At 38.5% G+C, this 15037-nt stretch overlaps 1 protein-coding gene across 2 annotated transcripts in view; it reads left to right on the top strand.

Annotated features, from left to right (window-relative positions):
- vps50 (VPS50 EARP/GARPII complex subunit) overlaps window positions 1–14667 on the top strand; it is a 153606-nt gene extending 138939 nt beyond the window's left edge. For both annotated transcript variants that reach the window (XM_066674752.1, XM_066674751.1), the window contains 3 exons: window positions 6661–6782; window positions 12064–12253; window positions 13497–14667. In XM_066674752.1, the coding sequence (XP_066530849.1) occupies window positions 6661–6782; window positions 12064–12253; window positions 13497–13616 (432 nt within the window). In that variant the 3' untranslated portion in view covers window positions 13617–14667. The remainder of the gene's footprint in view (window positions 1–6660; window positions 6783–12063; window positions 12254–13496) is intronic.
- The last annotated feature ends 370 nt before the right edge of the window (window positions 14668–15037 follow it).

Here is a 15037-nt window from a genome sequence, read left to right as displayed (position 1 = left end):
TGTATGTCCTCACAGGCAATATCCACCCCCACTGAGCACCCACCTTCGTTTTCAGCTAAAAGGGGGATGGGGTCACTGAGCGACTAGATGTGCTTTAATAAAGGCTAGCTTTAACCAATGAGATTAGACTTTTCTATGTATTCTTTAAGCATGTGGCATATTTCTGCAATTAATTGCAACAAAGCAAAATTTTTGAAAAAATGTTTTTGAAAAAGTATCCAAATTGAACTACTGCATTACTGCTGACATTTCACGTCAACCAAAGTTCTCTTTGTAAAAAGGGTAGCAAATCATCTTACAGGGAAATACTCTTAATTAAATATTACAGCATGAAAGGATAAAAGTTGACACTAGCTAAGTGGCTCATTGTCATTATTGTCCAGACTTTATTTTAATTCTGAAATCCCCCACTCTGGCCCTGCATACGGTGCTGTGCTGAAGTTATAAACAACACTTTCATTCATTATTTCTCAGTCAAAATATATAATAGTAATTATACATTATCCTTTTTGAACATAAGGTCAGAAAAAAAGCAAAAGTATTTTTATGACAGTGTACTGTTTATCAGAATGTTAAAGAATTAATAGTTCACCAGATCTTACGTGGTTGTAAAAAGTAATATTGTCTATGTATCTGTTAGTCATTTATAACTAACAGTTTTGGAGAAACAGTTTTTTTTTTTCCTTTTTCGAATGATTTACCTTATACCTACTACATGTGCCTAATGATTGTTGCCGGACCGCCTATCGGACCGGCCTAGAAGAGGAATTTTCATTTACTGACTGACTGACTGATAGTGATGTGCTGATTGATACTGAAATTTCACTCCCTTCGATATCAGACCTTTATGCTAATAAATGAATAATGTTCTGTACTCTTTATGAAGCTATGATTTGAAATACACTACTTTTTTAGATTTACCAGTCACATTTAGGTGTATCGGCTTGGTGTGAATTTTACTCTGTATCATATTAGAAAGGAAATCGGTGGTATCGAACATCACTGCTGACAGACTGATGCTGTGTCCAAAACTGTGCCCTATTCCCTATATAGTGCACTCTTTTGGTGATCCACCATTTTGTAGTAGTGTCCAAAAACAATTGGACAATTTTCATTGCGCTCAAACAATCCCACAATTCACCGCAAATGGTAGTGTAGAACCCATGTACACTAGCTGATGTTAGTGGATAGTAGATAACCATAAAGAGATGGTGTCCAAAATTGTTCACTATCCTCCTGACTTCAGTGCCTTATAATAGTGCATGGTATAGTAAGTGATATAGGGAACAGTGATTAGGGAGCTATTTCTGAGTGAGTGAGGGACTGACTGACTGACTCCTAATGGTTAAATGTTCAGCCATATTGCACATTCCAGTTCATGAACTAAATTTGGAACTGTTCGGCGGTAACCAAACGTCCTCTTTTCCCTCTTTTTGGGACCTAAAAAATATGCATCCAGTCACGATAACTAAATTGGTAAAAGTGTCTGGGATCATGCTGTCTGCAGGCTTTTCCCTGTTCCATTTCTTGCTATAAGCCCTAAATCCTTCATTGAAGTGTTCACTTTGATGACATTGTTGAAAGGTGAGCAGAAGGCATGAGGGCTGAAGTGTTCAAGGGGTCAGAGAGTTGAGAGCTGAATTGGGACACAGTTGCGTTGCTTCAACCCTGTAGCTCCACTATCCACTGGGGTCAGCAGCTCAGTGTTTTACTGGGGTCTCAAACAGAAATGTGTTGAACTTTGTTGAGGTAATATTTATCACAGTCTCTTCTTTATGTTTGGAGAATGTTTCTGTAACCCAGCCTTTTATTTTCTACTATACAGGGGTTGGACAATGAAACTGAAACACCTGTCATTTTAGTGTGGGAGGATTCATGGCTAAATTGGACCAGCCTGGTGGCCAATCTTCATTAATTGCACATTGCACCAGTAAGAGCAGAGTGTGAAGGGTTAATTAGCAGAGGGTAAGAGCATAGTTTTGCTCAAAATATTGCAATGCACACAGCATTATGGGTGACATACCAGAGTTCAAAAGAGGACAAATTGTTGATGCACGTCTTACTGGCACATCTGTGACCAAGACAGCAAGTCTTTGTGATGTATCAAGAGCCACGGTATCCAGGGTAATGTCAGCATACCACCAAGAAGAACGAAACACATCCAACAGGATTAACTGTGGACGCAAGAGGAAGCTGTCTGAAAGGGATGTTTGGGTGTTAACCCGGATTGTACCCAAAAAACATAAAACCACGGCTGCCCAAATCACGGCAGAATTAAATGTGCACCTCAACTCTCCTGTTTCCACCAGAACTGTCCGTCGGGATCTCCACAGGGTCAATATACATGGCCGGGCTGCTATAGCCATTTGGTCACTCATGCCAATGCCAAACATCAGTTTCAATGGTGCAAGGAGCGCAAATCTTGGGCTGTGGACAATGTGAAGCATGTATTGTTCTCTGATGAGTCCACCTTTACTGTTTCCCCACATCCGGGAAAGTTACGGTGTGGAGAAGCCCCAAAGAAGCATACCACCCAGACTGTTGCATGCACAGATTGAAGCATGGGGGTGGATCAGTGATGGTTTGGGCTGCCATATCATGGCATTCCCTTGGCCCAATCCAGTGCTAGATGGGCGTGTCATTGCCAAGGACTACCAAACCATTCTGGAAGACCATGTGCATCCAGTGGTTCAAACATTGTATTCCGAAGGCGGTGCCATGTATCAGGACGACAATGCACCAATACACACAGCAAGACTGGTGAAAGATTGGTTTGATGAACATGAAAGTGAAGCTGAACATCTCCCATGGCCTGCACAGTCACCAGATCTAAATATTATTGAGCCACTTTGGGGTGTTTTGGAGGAGTGAGTCAGGAAACGTTTTCCTCCACCAGCATCACGTAGTGACCTGGCCACTATCCTGCAAGAAGAATGGCTTAAAATCCCTCTGAGCACTGTGCAGGACTTGTATATGTCATTTCCAAGACGAATTGACGCTGTATTGGCTGCAAAAGGAGGCCCTACACCATACTAATAAATTATTGTGGTCTAAAACCAGGTGTTTCAGTTTCATTGTCCAACCCCTGTATATTTAAGAACGAGAAAGTCATCTTGTCTGTCCCTATAATGACACAAATACACATACACATCTCACTGTTACTGACTTTCTGACGAGTAAATTACATCTGTGCAGCTATTTGTTTAAATTTGCATGAAAATAGACAAAATCTCTGGATCAAAATCTCTGGATTATTAAAGCCACAACACCAGAGCGAGGTGTTACTCAAAATAAACGAGGTTGTGAATTTATTACAGCACCGTTTTATCAGTCAGACCCTTATAGAAATGTAAGTCAGTAGCTACATAAATAGTTCCAGCGACGCCCTGTTCCTTTATCAAGTGTAGATTACATAGTTGATAAAAGGTTAAGGTGCTTTGGTTTTAGAAAAGTTAAAATGGTAAATGAATTGCTTTAATGTCATCTCAACTCGGTGCTTCAGTTTTGTAGCTTTGTTTGAACAGACAATAAGAGGCTTTCCATGATCATACATACCCTAATAAGCAACTGAAAAGATCAATTATTGTAATAGTTTGTTATTTGTTATTATTTAAACAAAGGCATTGATATGAAGCACCAAATCTTCTCCAGACCTTCCAATGACAATGAGGTGTTTTTCTTGTTTTTGAAATGCCAGAAACACCTGTGTGACAATAGCTATATGGCTAATGGTGGTCCGGCTAAATTAGGCTTGCCTATTTTCTCTTTGATCTTGTATTGACTAAAATGCAAATAAATAAAGAATGGTCATTGATATCTGTTCAGTAATGTATGCATAAGCATATTTTAATTGTAGATTAAGCAAGACAGTAGTTCATACACTGCAGTTTATTTTGGCCATTATGGAAGTTAGGACGTTATTCAGTGGGAATCATGGTGTCTGCACCTTTCTGATTAAATCTATTTGGGTGTGACTAAGGTTTAACCAACACATATTCTTACAATTCAAACATATTTTGTTGCTTTTTGTTACTGGGTAACTTGTGCCTGAAATGATGGTGTAATTTCTTGGTACCTACAGATAGAATAGAGTGTTTAAAGAAAATTAAAATCAATTGTCTTGGCGAATTCAGTTAATTTGTGAGAAAAAGCTGTTAGAAATAAACATGAATCCAGTATGAACAGATTTTTTAAATGTGTTTAACCTTAGGCCTAGAGGGTAGCATTCAGAGGGGCTTATGGTGTTGGGTCCTTGCCCACTCACACAGCTGCATATTTAGAGTGAAGTAATTAAGTTTAAGTGCTGCTCTTCTGGGTCCTGCTGAGGAGGACTGTGTGGGTCTTAAATCTAAGATACAGTGTCTGGACAGCTGTCAGTTCTCTCTCTGGGTGTATTGCAACCTGTTAAAGAAATACACTCAAAAATGCCCTCTGTGATTCAAATGCACTGACCCAGATAAGCTCCCACAGGTTCCAGCAAAGCAGATATGTGCCTGCAGAGGACAGATGAAATTGATCTGTAGCTGGTTTAACAAGTTAACTTTCTACAGTCGTTTCCCTGCACTTTGAATGAATCACCCATGTTTTCTGTCTATTTTGTCTTCAGATGACGTCTTCTTTCTGCAGTTTCTCAGTTTCTTACTCCCTCTTTTTTTCACTAATCACCCTGCCCTCAGAATCCTCCAGATTAAAAGGTCATAGATATCAATTATTTGCCAGGATCTGAATAATTCAAATGGAAGAAGGTTGGAAAGGAAATGCAGATTCAGAGAGACAGGTTTAAAGGCGGTTATGAAAGCTTCTTGCTCCTGTTTGTCAGTCGTGACCGAGCTGAGAGCAGTCTCTGTCATATGACTGTGAATATTTATTCATAACATTCATTCATTAGCCTGTATGCATTTTGCATAGGGAGGTAAGGTGTCATTTGCATTGCTGTAGTATATTCCAGGATGGAGACTCTCACAGAACAGATGGGGTTTTACAATTAAATTATAATTATTTGCACATGAAGCCCTCTGAATCCCAAAATATGCATAATCATGTGCCGGTGAACACATTTACATAAGTCTTTAACCATGCTGCACAGTTCCTACTGCAGACTCAGTCAAGCTAGGCGAATACTGAAAAAGACATGCTCACTTTGTGAATCTTCTAAGAAGCGAGAGCCACGATGCTTGACACTGCCAGTGACCCAGACTACTTGTGCCAAGCATTTATTCAAACCAAATTGGTGGTGCTTACTCATTCTGTACAAAATAAATGCTGCCACATCTCTCATGAATTCAGCTTAGATGGTGGATTATATGTTGCCCTGATCAGACACATGATCACCAGCTCATAATGAAAAACTAATGAAAATCACATTTGTAACAAATTTTTGGTTTTGAGGTTCTTAATTTTTCTGTCTATCAAATCCTTTTCAAACTAGATTTACCAAAACTAGTCATCATGTTTGCTTTGTTTGCTTTGTCATTATCTACTGGGCAGCCATCTACTGTTTTAGCTAAACTATTGTGTTGCTTGTTTCTTGGTTGATTGTGGCATGTATTTTGTATTCATATTTCTACATATAGTTGCATATGTAGTTAGTTGTTTTTTAAAACACAACTCGGTGGGAAATAAACAAAATATGGACGTCCAAGTGGATTAAAATGGATTAAAATCCTCTCCCATATATCCTGTAGCCCAAAAATGATCACAAATTAAGTTCAACTGAACTAATATTACATTTCTTAGAGCCCATATACATAACAACTCCACTCATGCCTTTTGGCATTAATTTTACCCTGAGCTGAAGAAGCAATGTGTGAATATATATATATATATATATATATATATATATATATATATATATATATATATATATATATATATATATATATATATATATATATATATATTCTTGTGATGTGCAGAATATTAAACCTATGTATTCATAATCCTAATCTTGTGTGTGTAGTGGGTTCATGTCTTTTTTCCACTCTTCTCACACTGTTGACATGCATCATCAACAAACAAAGAGAAAGTACATGGTACATCTAGTTCTTGGCATCCTTTAAACCACATGTCAGTCTCTCCAGTAAGAAACACACATTTTTCCCCTCTTACCACGAACGAGAGAGAAATGGTCCAGCTGAATCAACACCTCTGTGAGAGATTGGTTTGTGCTTCACTGCTGCAGTGAATGCTTCGTGTGGCAAGGATTCCCAGTAAAGGATCCTTATACATCATGGTTTAATCACAATAGACTTAAAGAGTTGGATGTGCCTCAGGACCTGCACTCCCTGAATGAGAGTCTTAAAAGAGGAGGTCTGGGCCTTCGGAGGACATGCTGGCTTTGAACACTCTGGATTAGCTGAATCCAAGTTCGGAGAGGACATGCTGAATCTGTTGATTCTATGCTAAGTTTGAACACAATGAATGCACTGATTGCAAACTAAGACAAAACACACATCATGTGGCTGGTCTTGGTCATTCTCTGAATTTGACTCTTACACCAAGGTGTTTATTGCCTAGTGCCTGAACTGGATTGTCATTTTTATAACTTTATCTAGGCAATGCAAGACTGAAGCTAAACTATATTTTTCACATGTTGAAACAATACAATAGAAAGGTTGCAGTGACCAGCCTTTGGCTGAACATTCTGTTTCTATGTTACAGGAGTTTGAACAGTTCAATAAAAGGCTTGGAGATGTCTCCAGACAAGTGCGAATCCCCTTGCCGGTGTCAAATGTCCTCTGGGAGCACTGCATCCGACTGGCCAACAGAACACTGGTGGAGGGGTGAGTACACACACTGCCCTGCCAGCAGGAACATAGAATCAGTCATTAAGGCTTTGTAATTGCTAATCATGGTCAAACCAGAATGTTTTTGTTCCCCTCTGTTGTCTCTTTCAGTGCCATGATAGCAACCTCTTTGGGCTGTTACCCAGACACAGATTTTGTGTAGTTTTGTACTGAAAAGAATTTCCAATGATGAATTACTACTAACAAAGTAATCTGGACTAGTATTAATCAGAGACTGAGAATGTGCACCGTTATCTGTTTGAGGACAACTATGCGAATGATCATCATGAACATGAAGTGTTTTATTCTAAATACATAATGAAGGGTTCTTGAGAATGAGCAGAGCAAACCGAAGCTATACAATAGAACAGTCTTAGCCTTTCGAACAACTAGGATGAATTTTAAAACCTTTGCCAGCAATATTTGAGGTAGACAAAGAAATTGATGATGAGTCTAAACCTAGTAGCCTTATATTTTATCAGCTGGGGAGCTGATAAGTTTAATACAAGTCTTGGGAAACGTTGTACACTAAAATAAATGGTAGACACTTAATATTCTCTGCAAAACCTTCTATTAATTTAACTGAATTCCAGTTCATATGCACATTAGGTAAGGTAGATATTTCTGAGGAGATTAGTTATATGATATTAAACACACAAGGAAGAGGAATATGAAAGGATAAAGTCTGAAAAAAAGTTGTTTTGTGATCTGTCTGAAATCATAGGATAATGCCAGTCATATTTATTTTGTGCTGCATCCTGAGTAGAGCGTAAACACTTTAGAATTGTTCAGCCTCCTGCTCTGAGTATCTGCAGTCACAATGCTGGACCCAGGGTTATATGAGTAACAAGTATGGATTGACACAAAACAAGTTTCTGCTCCTCATTCCTGGGCTCTCACACTGAACTGAGCTGTGGCTCATTCTCATTTAAAGGCACAGACAGATGGTAGATCAGATTTCATTTTTGTTTCAATTATTTTTCATAGTGTTTTTGTAATCCGTTTAAATTCATTCAGGATTAAAAATTTGTTTGCCATTACAAACATGCTGAAGTATATTGGAACTGTAGAACACTTTGTGTTTTCATGAAATATTCAAATATAAATTGACAAGTTACCATTTCTGTAGTTTTAAGATTTTACGATTGACTTTTTAGAAAGTCACCCTTAACCTATTTTTTTCTGAATGCTTCTAATTTATTTCTTGATCGACAGCATTATTCATGCTTTTTAATGTCTCCCAAACTCACCTCTGACTGAACAAAGTGAGCCTCTTTTTCTTTCTTTTATTCACACATCCATTACATTTTAAGATGCTATTAGAAAAAACAGTCAGACTCTCTAGTGGAAAATGGAGGAACAAAGTGTGTTTTCAGTTATGGCTTGCTTGCATAATAGTGATGGCTGTAGTTAATCATAATTAAATTTAGGGGATGTGCAAAATTTCACCTGTAGATTACATACATCAGGATTTGGAAACTGTTGCTGCCTCATGCAGCTCTGTTTGATTTGTCCCATTTAGCCGTTTATGTGGAGGAGTGTCAATTTTTTTTTTGGGGAGGGGCATTGGAGGGGTTGTAGGGGAGGTCCTCTCCCTGTTACTTTGACAGCCTCCTAGATGTTTCCAAAAATGTCTGTGTCCCTGGTGAGTTCTGGTGATGGATTTAAAAACAGTGTCTGTATACCCATAGCTGTTGCTTCTCACAGTGGCTCTGTGGGCATGCTTGTCAGGTGCTTTATTTCATTCTGTACCCATATTCATTTAGTGCTCTCTTGTTTTTCTGTTGATTTTATTATCCAGTTGTTTGAACATCTGCTTGTCATAAGTAAAGCATTGTGAACAAACCCCTATGAGGTTTTAAGTAAGTGGTGCACTGAGAAAGCACAGTCTGTATGTGCGGAAGTGTCCTGAGATTAAGTATTGTGCAAAGTTTGGAGACGATTTTTATACAAATTCAGTCAATATAATACTTACAAGAGTACAATTTTCAGCCTAAGGGAATCAAAATTAGACAACATAAAATGTACAGAAGACTTACAGCAGCTAAATAAGCATCATGTTTGCCTTCTTCTCTAAGAAGAAGAAATCTACAGGAGGTTTTTTCAAAGCTTGGTCTTTTGGTTGCATTTTTTCCATCAAAAAAGCGGCACAGTGGCGCAGCAGGTAGTGTCGCAGTTACACTGGTAGAAAGACCTGGAGGTTGTGGGTTCAAGGTCCGCTTCGGTTGACTGTCTGTGAGGAGTTTGGTGTGTTCTCCCTGTATGCACACGGGTTTCCTCCGGGGACCAGAAACACACGCTGGTAGGTAGATTGGTGACTCAAAATGTGTCCATAGGTGTGAATGTGTTGCCCTGTGAAGGACTGGTGCCCCCTCCAGGGTGTGTTCCTGCCTTCCACTCAGTGATTCTGACTAGGCTCCAGACCCACCCTGAACCGGATAAGCGGTTACAGATCATGAATGATTCTAAAAACTGTACAAAATCTTGATCTAGCTCACTTTTTATGAGGTCAGTTTAATCTGCATATTTTAATACATTTTTATCTGAGCAGTAATTTTACTGCAGAGTTTTATTTGCTGAACCAAAAAAAAAACTAAGAATAAAAACAAATAACAGAATTATAGTAAGTAGTGATATTCTGTACGAGAATGTGCTGGTTTAACCCTTTCCAAATCTCTCCCTTTGACAGTCTAGTATTATTTGAAATGATCATCCAATACCTTTTTACCATTTTGAAGAGGTTAATTCATTATGTTAAATCAAGTGTGCTTTAGATTGGAAAAAAACTACATCTGTTCTCCACATAGGATCACAAAACATCTACTGCTTTTTAGAAATAAAAATCATTTTACTTTTGCTGTATTTGTTTTTGTATTTATTGTAATTATCTATAATTTAATACAAGCACCACGCCTACTGAGAAAGTAAATGATTGTAAATAGTAATAATAATCCTTGGTGCTTAAAACATTTGCAAAGTACTCTAATCTTATTAGAAGGTCTCCTGAAAAAAGAAATAACTTCTCAGTAGCTATTTTGCTTGGAATTTTAAATAAATGAAAAGTGTTCTGTTTGTTTTACTGTTTATTTTCTGCTTCCTCACTCATCTTAGCCTTAGGCCTGCAGCTTGGCTTTTTAGCTCAGAGTGAGGAAGGCCTCTTGTTCACTTCACTTCTGTCCTATCATTTTGACATATACTGCACTGGGACCATGTATGACCATGGTCTCATCTAAAGGTACACAGTAACATCCAGCACATATCTCAAAAGCTTTTTGAGCAGCAAGCCCTGGGTTTAGATCTTAAAAGAAAAAGAAAGAATCAAAATAAGACATTCTCCAAGTCTTGAATTATTGATGTATACAGCCATTGAGAGCATGGAAAGGGGAAGAAGTGCATCATTACTAAGAATATGGAAGGCGTGAGAAGGAAAATGGGAAGCTCCATGGCTTTTCCTGTGTCTGTTGTGTGGGAGTGCTTGGGCTAAGCTCAGAGCTGGGTTTAGCCAAGCAGGATTGGATCAATACTGCGTCTAAGAGATTTAACTTTGCCTCCTACTTCCTACGTGAGGTGTTTCCTAATGCCCGTGTGGAGTTAGTCTTCTGGGTGGGCTAAATTCAATTAATGCAAGATGTTAACATCTGCGTTTCTACCGCAGACCTGCTGTCATGGTGTGTATTTCTTTTTATCGGTGATTCCCAGCCAGCTGTTCTGCCCAAGTGGCAGCTTCACCAAAACTTTGACAGCTTTGTCCATTTAGGCCGTGTGTCTTCCTCTCGGCACAGACTCTTCAGAAACCTTGCTTGTTTACATTCCGAGTCACTACTCCCCATGTCATCACAGCTGCTCTCTGCAAGCATCACACAGAACGTGAGAGGAGAAGAATGACGGAGAGATTTGGAGATGTAAAAGTTGGAGGAGCAGGGCAGATGCACTAACTGGGTCTCAGTATCATTCCACCACAGAAAGCAATTATAACACTGTCATCCATAAAGTAAACACTGGTGTCAACTGAGACTGATCTACCGGGCTGTGTGTTTGTGTTTGCTTTGTATGTGGACACACTATAAATTGGCTATTGTGATGAGCGCTCAGGACCTATGTGCTTCTAGTCCTGTAAAGCTGTTCAAATGAATAGAAAAGGGGATTGGCAGTGTTTACATTTCAGTTAAACCCCTCTGGAGTCTTTTACCTGCCAAGCTCAGGGTGTCATTGTCTCTGAATGTTTACACACGACGGAAATCACGTTTGAGGTTGTGCTCATAGGGTGATGGTCCATATTAATGTGTGAAAAGAGGCATGACTCCAGTGGAAGTAGACATTTCATGCTGATTTTACGACATTACCTGCTAATAGGTCTGCCGCAGAATTTCGGTTCCATTGATTTTCTTTTGCAGGCTTTGGCGATGATCTAGTTTTATAATAGCACTATTTAAATATTTATTGCTCTGCTCAGTATCCATTGGCGGATGAATGCTTGTGTTTGAGTATGTCTCTCGCCTTTGTGTTTTCACTGAAAGGCCATCCTTTTCTTTACAGACACTCACACAAAAGTATTGTCTCAACTGTAACATTCTGAGCTGCCTTTATAAAAGGGCCTATTGTGTGGTGACCCTTTTATCCTTAACTATAGTTATTGCTTTTGTCATAGTTTGGCATATATCCAAAATTGCATTTGAATGCCATTCTATTTCATTGGCAAAGCAAGTATCTCAAATATATGTTAAATATTTCTGTTTCCCAAAAATTATTATAATTCTATGTACTGAAACACTAGAAAAAAGGGTAAATTGCAATGAATATTTTTAGAGTTTTGAAGTGTGTATTTTAGTGAAACCTATCACTATTTTGAGATTAGATGTAGACTGAGCCATTACTTCATGAAGAAAATGTTATTTCAGAATAAAAGAATATATACAGAATATAATAAACAGCATATACAGTATAATTTGTCAGTATTCTGACATACAGCTGCTAGAAAGAGAATGAACAAAAAGATCTGTTGTCTCCTCTACTTGGGAGGAAGGACTTCCAAGGTTCTGAAAGTAAAGTTTTTCCCGAGAGGTAAAAATTACTGAACTGTTTTGTTGACAAAACTCTGAAACAAGGTATTGTATATTTTGGGTGGAATAAGCAACAAAGAATAACAAGGTGACAGTAGCTCTTTCTCCTGTTCATATCCACTGTAGCGTTTTATCTGAAAATGTACAAAGTAAATGAATGCAGCTCGTGGGTCCGTATGTGTCTGAAGCTTCCATTCCTGTCGTCCTCTGTCTGCCAGATATGCTAATGTGAAGAAGTGCAGTAACGAGGGCAGAGCCCTGATGCAACTGGACTTCCAGCAGTTCCTCATGAAGCTGGAGAAGCTGACTGACCTAAGACCCATCCCGGATAAGGAGTTTGTGGAAACCTACATCAAAGCCTACTACCTGACAGAGAACGACATGGAGCAGTTCATCAAGAACCATCGGGTGAGGAGCCCAGTGTCTGTCAGCACACAAAGTGCAGTGTACTTTCTCACTGTGATTCTGCTGTCAAACCAGCAACTAAATCACCCATGACTTCATGATCATACTGAATTTCCCCTTTCCACCACAGACCAATCGCTGTGGCATTCTCTTTAACATCGGTCATATCAGGGAATGTCTGTAATTTGTTTGCAACTACACATAAAGAAGCTTTCCCTCTAGACCAAATGGTTTAGAATGATCAAACCACGCCAGGAAACTGTATCCATGTTTTTCTTAACAAACGGCCCCCATGGGCCTTCTGTGGACGTTCTACCTGAGCTGATTTACTGAATGACACTGAAAATATATCTAATAACAAACTTTTCAATTTCATGAGCTTCTTTGCAAGTTGTAGGTTGAGTTACTTCAGGAAGTTGATGAAAAATAACGCATCTGTTGTCAATAAATATCTCCTAAATGACCCAGTTTATGCTTTATGTGACAAAGACTCCATGCCAGATCTTAAAGCAATCAAAACAGTGCAAAATATTAGTGATGTGCAGAAAATGGGCCAAACTGAAAATTGAAAGCTTCACTACATTTTTCAAAATGGGCTTTATTTTTGTTCCTGTTGGCTGCAAATTTATCTTAGCCTAATCTCTATACTGAGCCATCAGAAGTGGATATATTTCATTGTAGAAGGCAGGCCACACATGGCACTTCCTCATAAGAAAACCATCTTCTTCATTGCAGTTTCATTAAGGGTGTGCAGGAATCATTACACTGAAGTATAATCACTGTCCAATCGTGCGGTGAGGAAATGCAATGATGTACTTAGCATTTAGTTTTGCTACATTACAAGCTTAGTGCAGTGCAGTTTAATTGACGTGGATTATGTTCACTTCTGAAACAAATTCAGCATTAAATTCATCAGTAGAGAGCCAGTAATATCACAGTAATACAATGAAGGGCTGGCAGGATTTGGCAGGATTTTCTACACATTGCTAATTAGAAATAATGCCATTTGTTTATTGTATATTATGGGTTTTTTTCTGTAATAAATGCCACTGTGAGGAGTTTTGTACTGATTTTCAATATTTTTCACTGCTGTGAAATCTTAAAATTCTGGCATGGAATATTCTTTATTTTAAATCCGTTTAGCAGTTCTAAGTATTAGTTGTGATTGGGTTTTTATGAGATATGCACAGCACAGCACTGCACAGACATGTATTTGTTTTTGTAACTGTGTGTTGTGTTTAAGCAGGAATACTCCATGAAGCAGCTGGCCAACCTGGTTAACGTCTGCCTGGGCTCTCACATCAACAAGAAGGCCAGACAGAAACTCCTCGCAGCTATCGATGACATTGACCGACCAAAAAGATAAACCACATCAGGCCTCCCTGAGCAGAATCACAGTGGAAACGAACACACACACACACACACACAGTTATTAACGCGCTGAATATTCCTCCGTGCATGACTACGTTTTTATTTTCAGACTTTTGCTGCTTCTTTGTTCATTTTTTGTGAATGTAACCAGCTTTTTGCTTTTTATGCACAGTTCTTGGATATCTGACTATGTCACTATCAGTTAACTGACCATGCGAATGAATCACACTTGAGATGAAGGGCAATTCCAAAACAACAAATGATTTGCAAAGGGCTAACACCCAACAATGATGTTTCATTTGAGAACTTTGCAAGACTCTGACGGTTCTAGAAGGGTCTTTTTAAATAGAGACTCTTATCTGTAGGTAAAGATGTGTTATTTTCAAGATGTTGCATGTACATCCGAAAACTAAACTTGACAATTTATTAATTGAAAATGAATATCCATCCATCCACAGAGAGAATAAAAACCTGGGTTTTCATCTTTGAACTAAAGGCCTGTTTCTTTAGCTCTGTTACTTCAAATAACATGTCTTTTTTCTTTTGAAGCACATTTGTTTCTGTTATTTGTTTGGGTTTTTTTAAGACAAAAAAAGAAACATTTTATTTATCCCAGTCATGGCAATACAAAACAGTTAGGATATTTAGTTGTTTTTCTGTTTGTATATTTGTTTTTTTGTTTGTTTGTTTTTTAAAAAATATTACAGTTTAGGAATTTGGCTGCCTGCTCTCATTCTGTCATTTTTCCTTACATGTGTTCTTATATTCTATGAAGATGGAAACTCTTGGCTACAGAACTTCATTCCGCAGTTTGTGTTTGTAATGTAGACAGTTTATACTGTATATGTGAGTGTCAAAACAGCGTTTTATTTATTTCAGCTACTGTAATTTTGTACACACAGGGTGTTACAGCAGATGTTGCAGGCCTCTCATCAAAAGTAAACTTTTTCTCTGTTACTCTGTAGTTGTCTGAAGCAAAATATTAATTTGTGGATCGTTTATTAACTGTAACAATTAGAAATCAAGCATCCCCAATAAATACACTAACGTTCATGTTAAATTTGTGCTTGTGCAGTCAGTCTGTTTTTTTCAAGCATATATTTTTCCTTTTATTTATTCCAGATGAAAACCCTTCACTTGCCTGGAAGAACAGTATGAAGTAAAGATTGCACCTTTGCATTGTTATGGCTCCCTGAAGCTATTTTAGCTCAGCTGCTCTTCCTGAACCTTCTTTTCCCATAATGTTCTTCCGAGTGTAAGGCTGCTAGTGCGGGAGAAGAAGGAAGTAATCCGTTATCTTGAGTACGAGTGCATGCCAGGTGATGTCAGGAAGCTCTGCTGGACTTCTAAAGCTTACAACAACACTGACCTCTCCCTTAGGACCAGCTGCTGAACTCAGCACAGAGCTCAGCAGCA

The sequence above is a fragment of the Hoplias malabaricus genome, chromosome 6, assembly GCF_029633855.1.
Source record: "Hoplias malabaricus isolate fHopMal1 chromosome 6, fHopMal1.hap1, whole genome shotgun sequence".
Classification (NCBI taxonomy): domain Eukaryota; kingdom Metazoa; phylum Chordata; class Actinopteri; order Characiformes; family Erythrinidae; genus Hoplias; species Hoplias malabaricus.
This window is presented reverse-complemented; position numbering and strand designations above follow the sequence as displayed.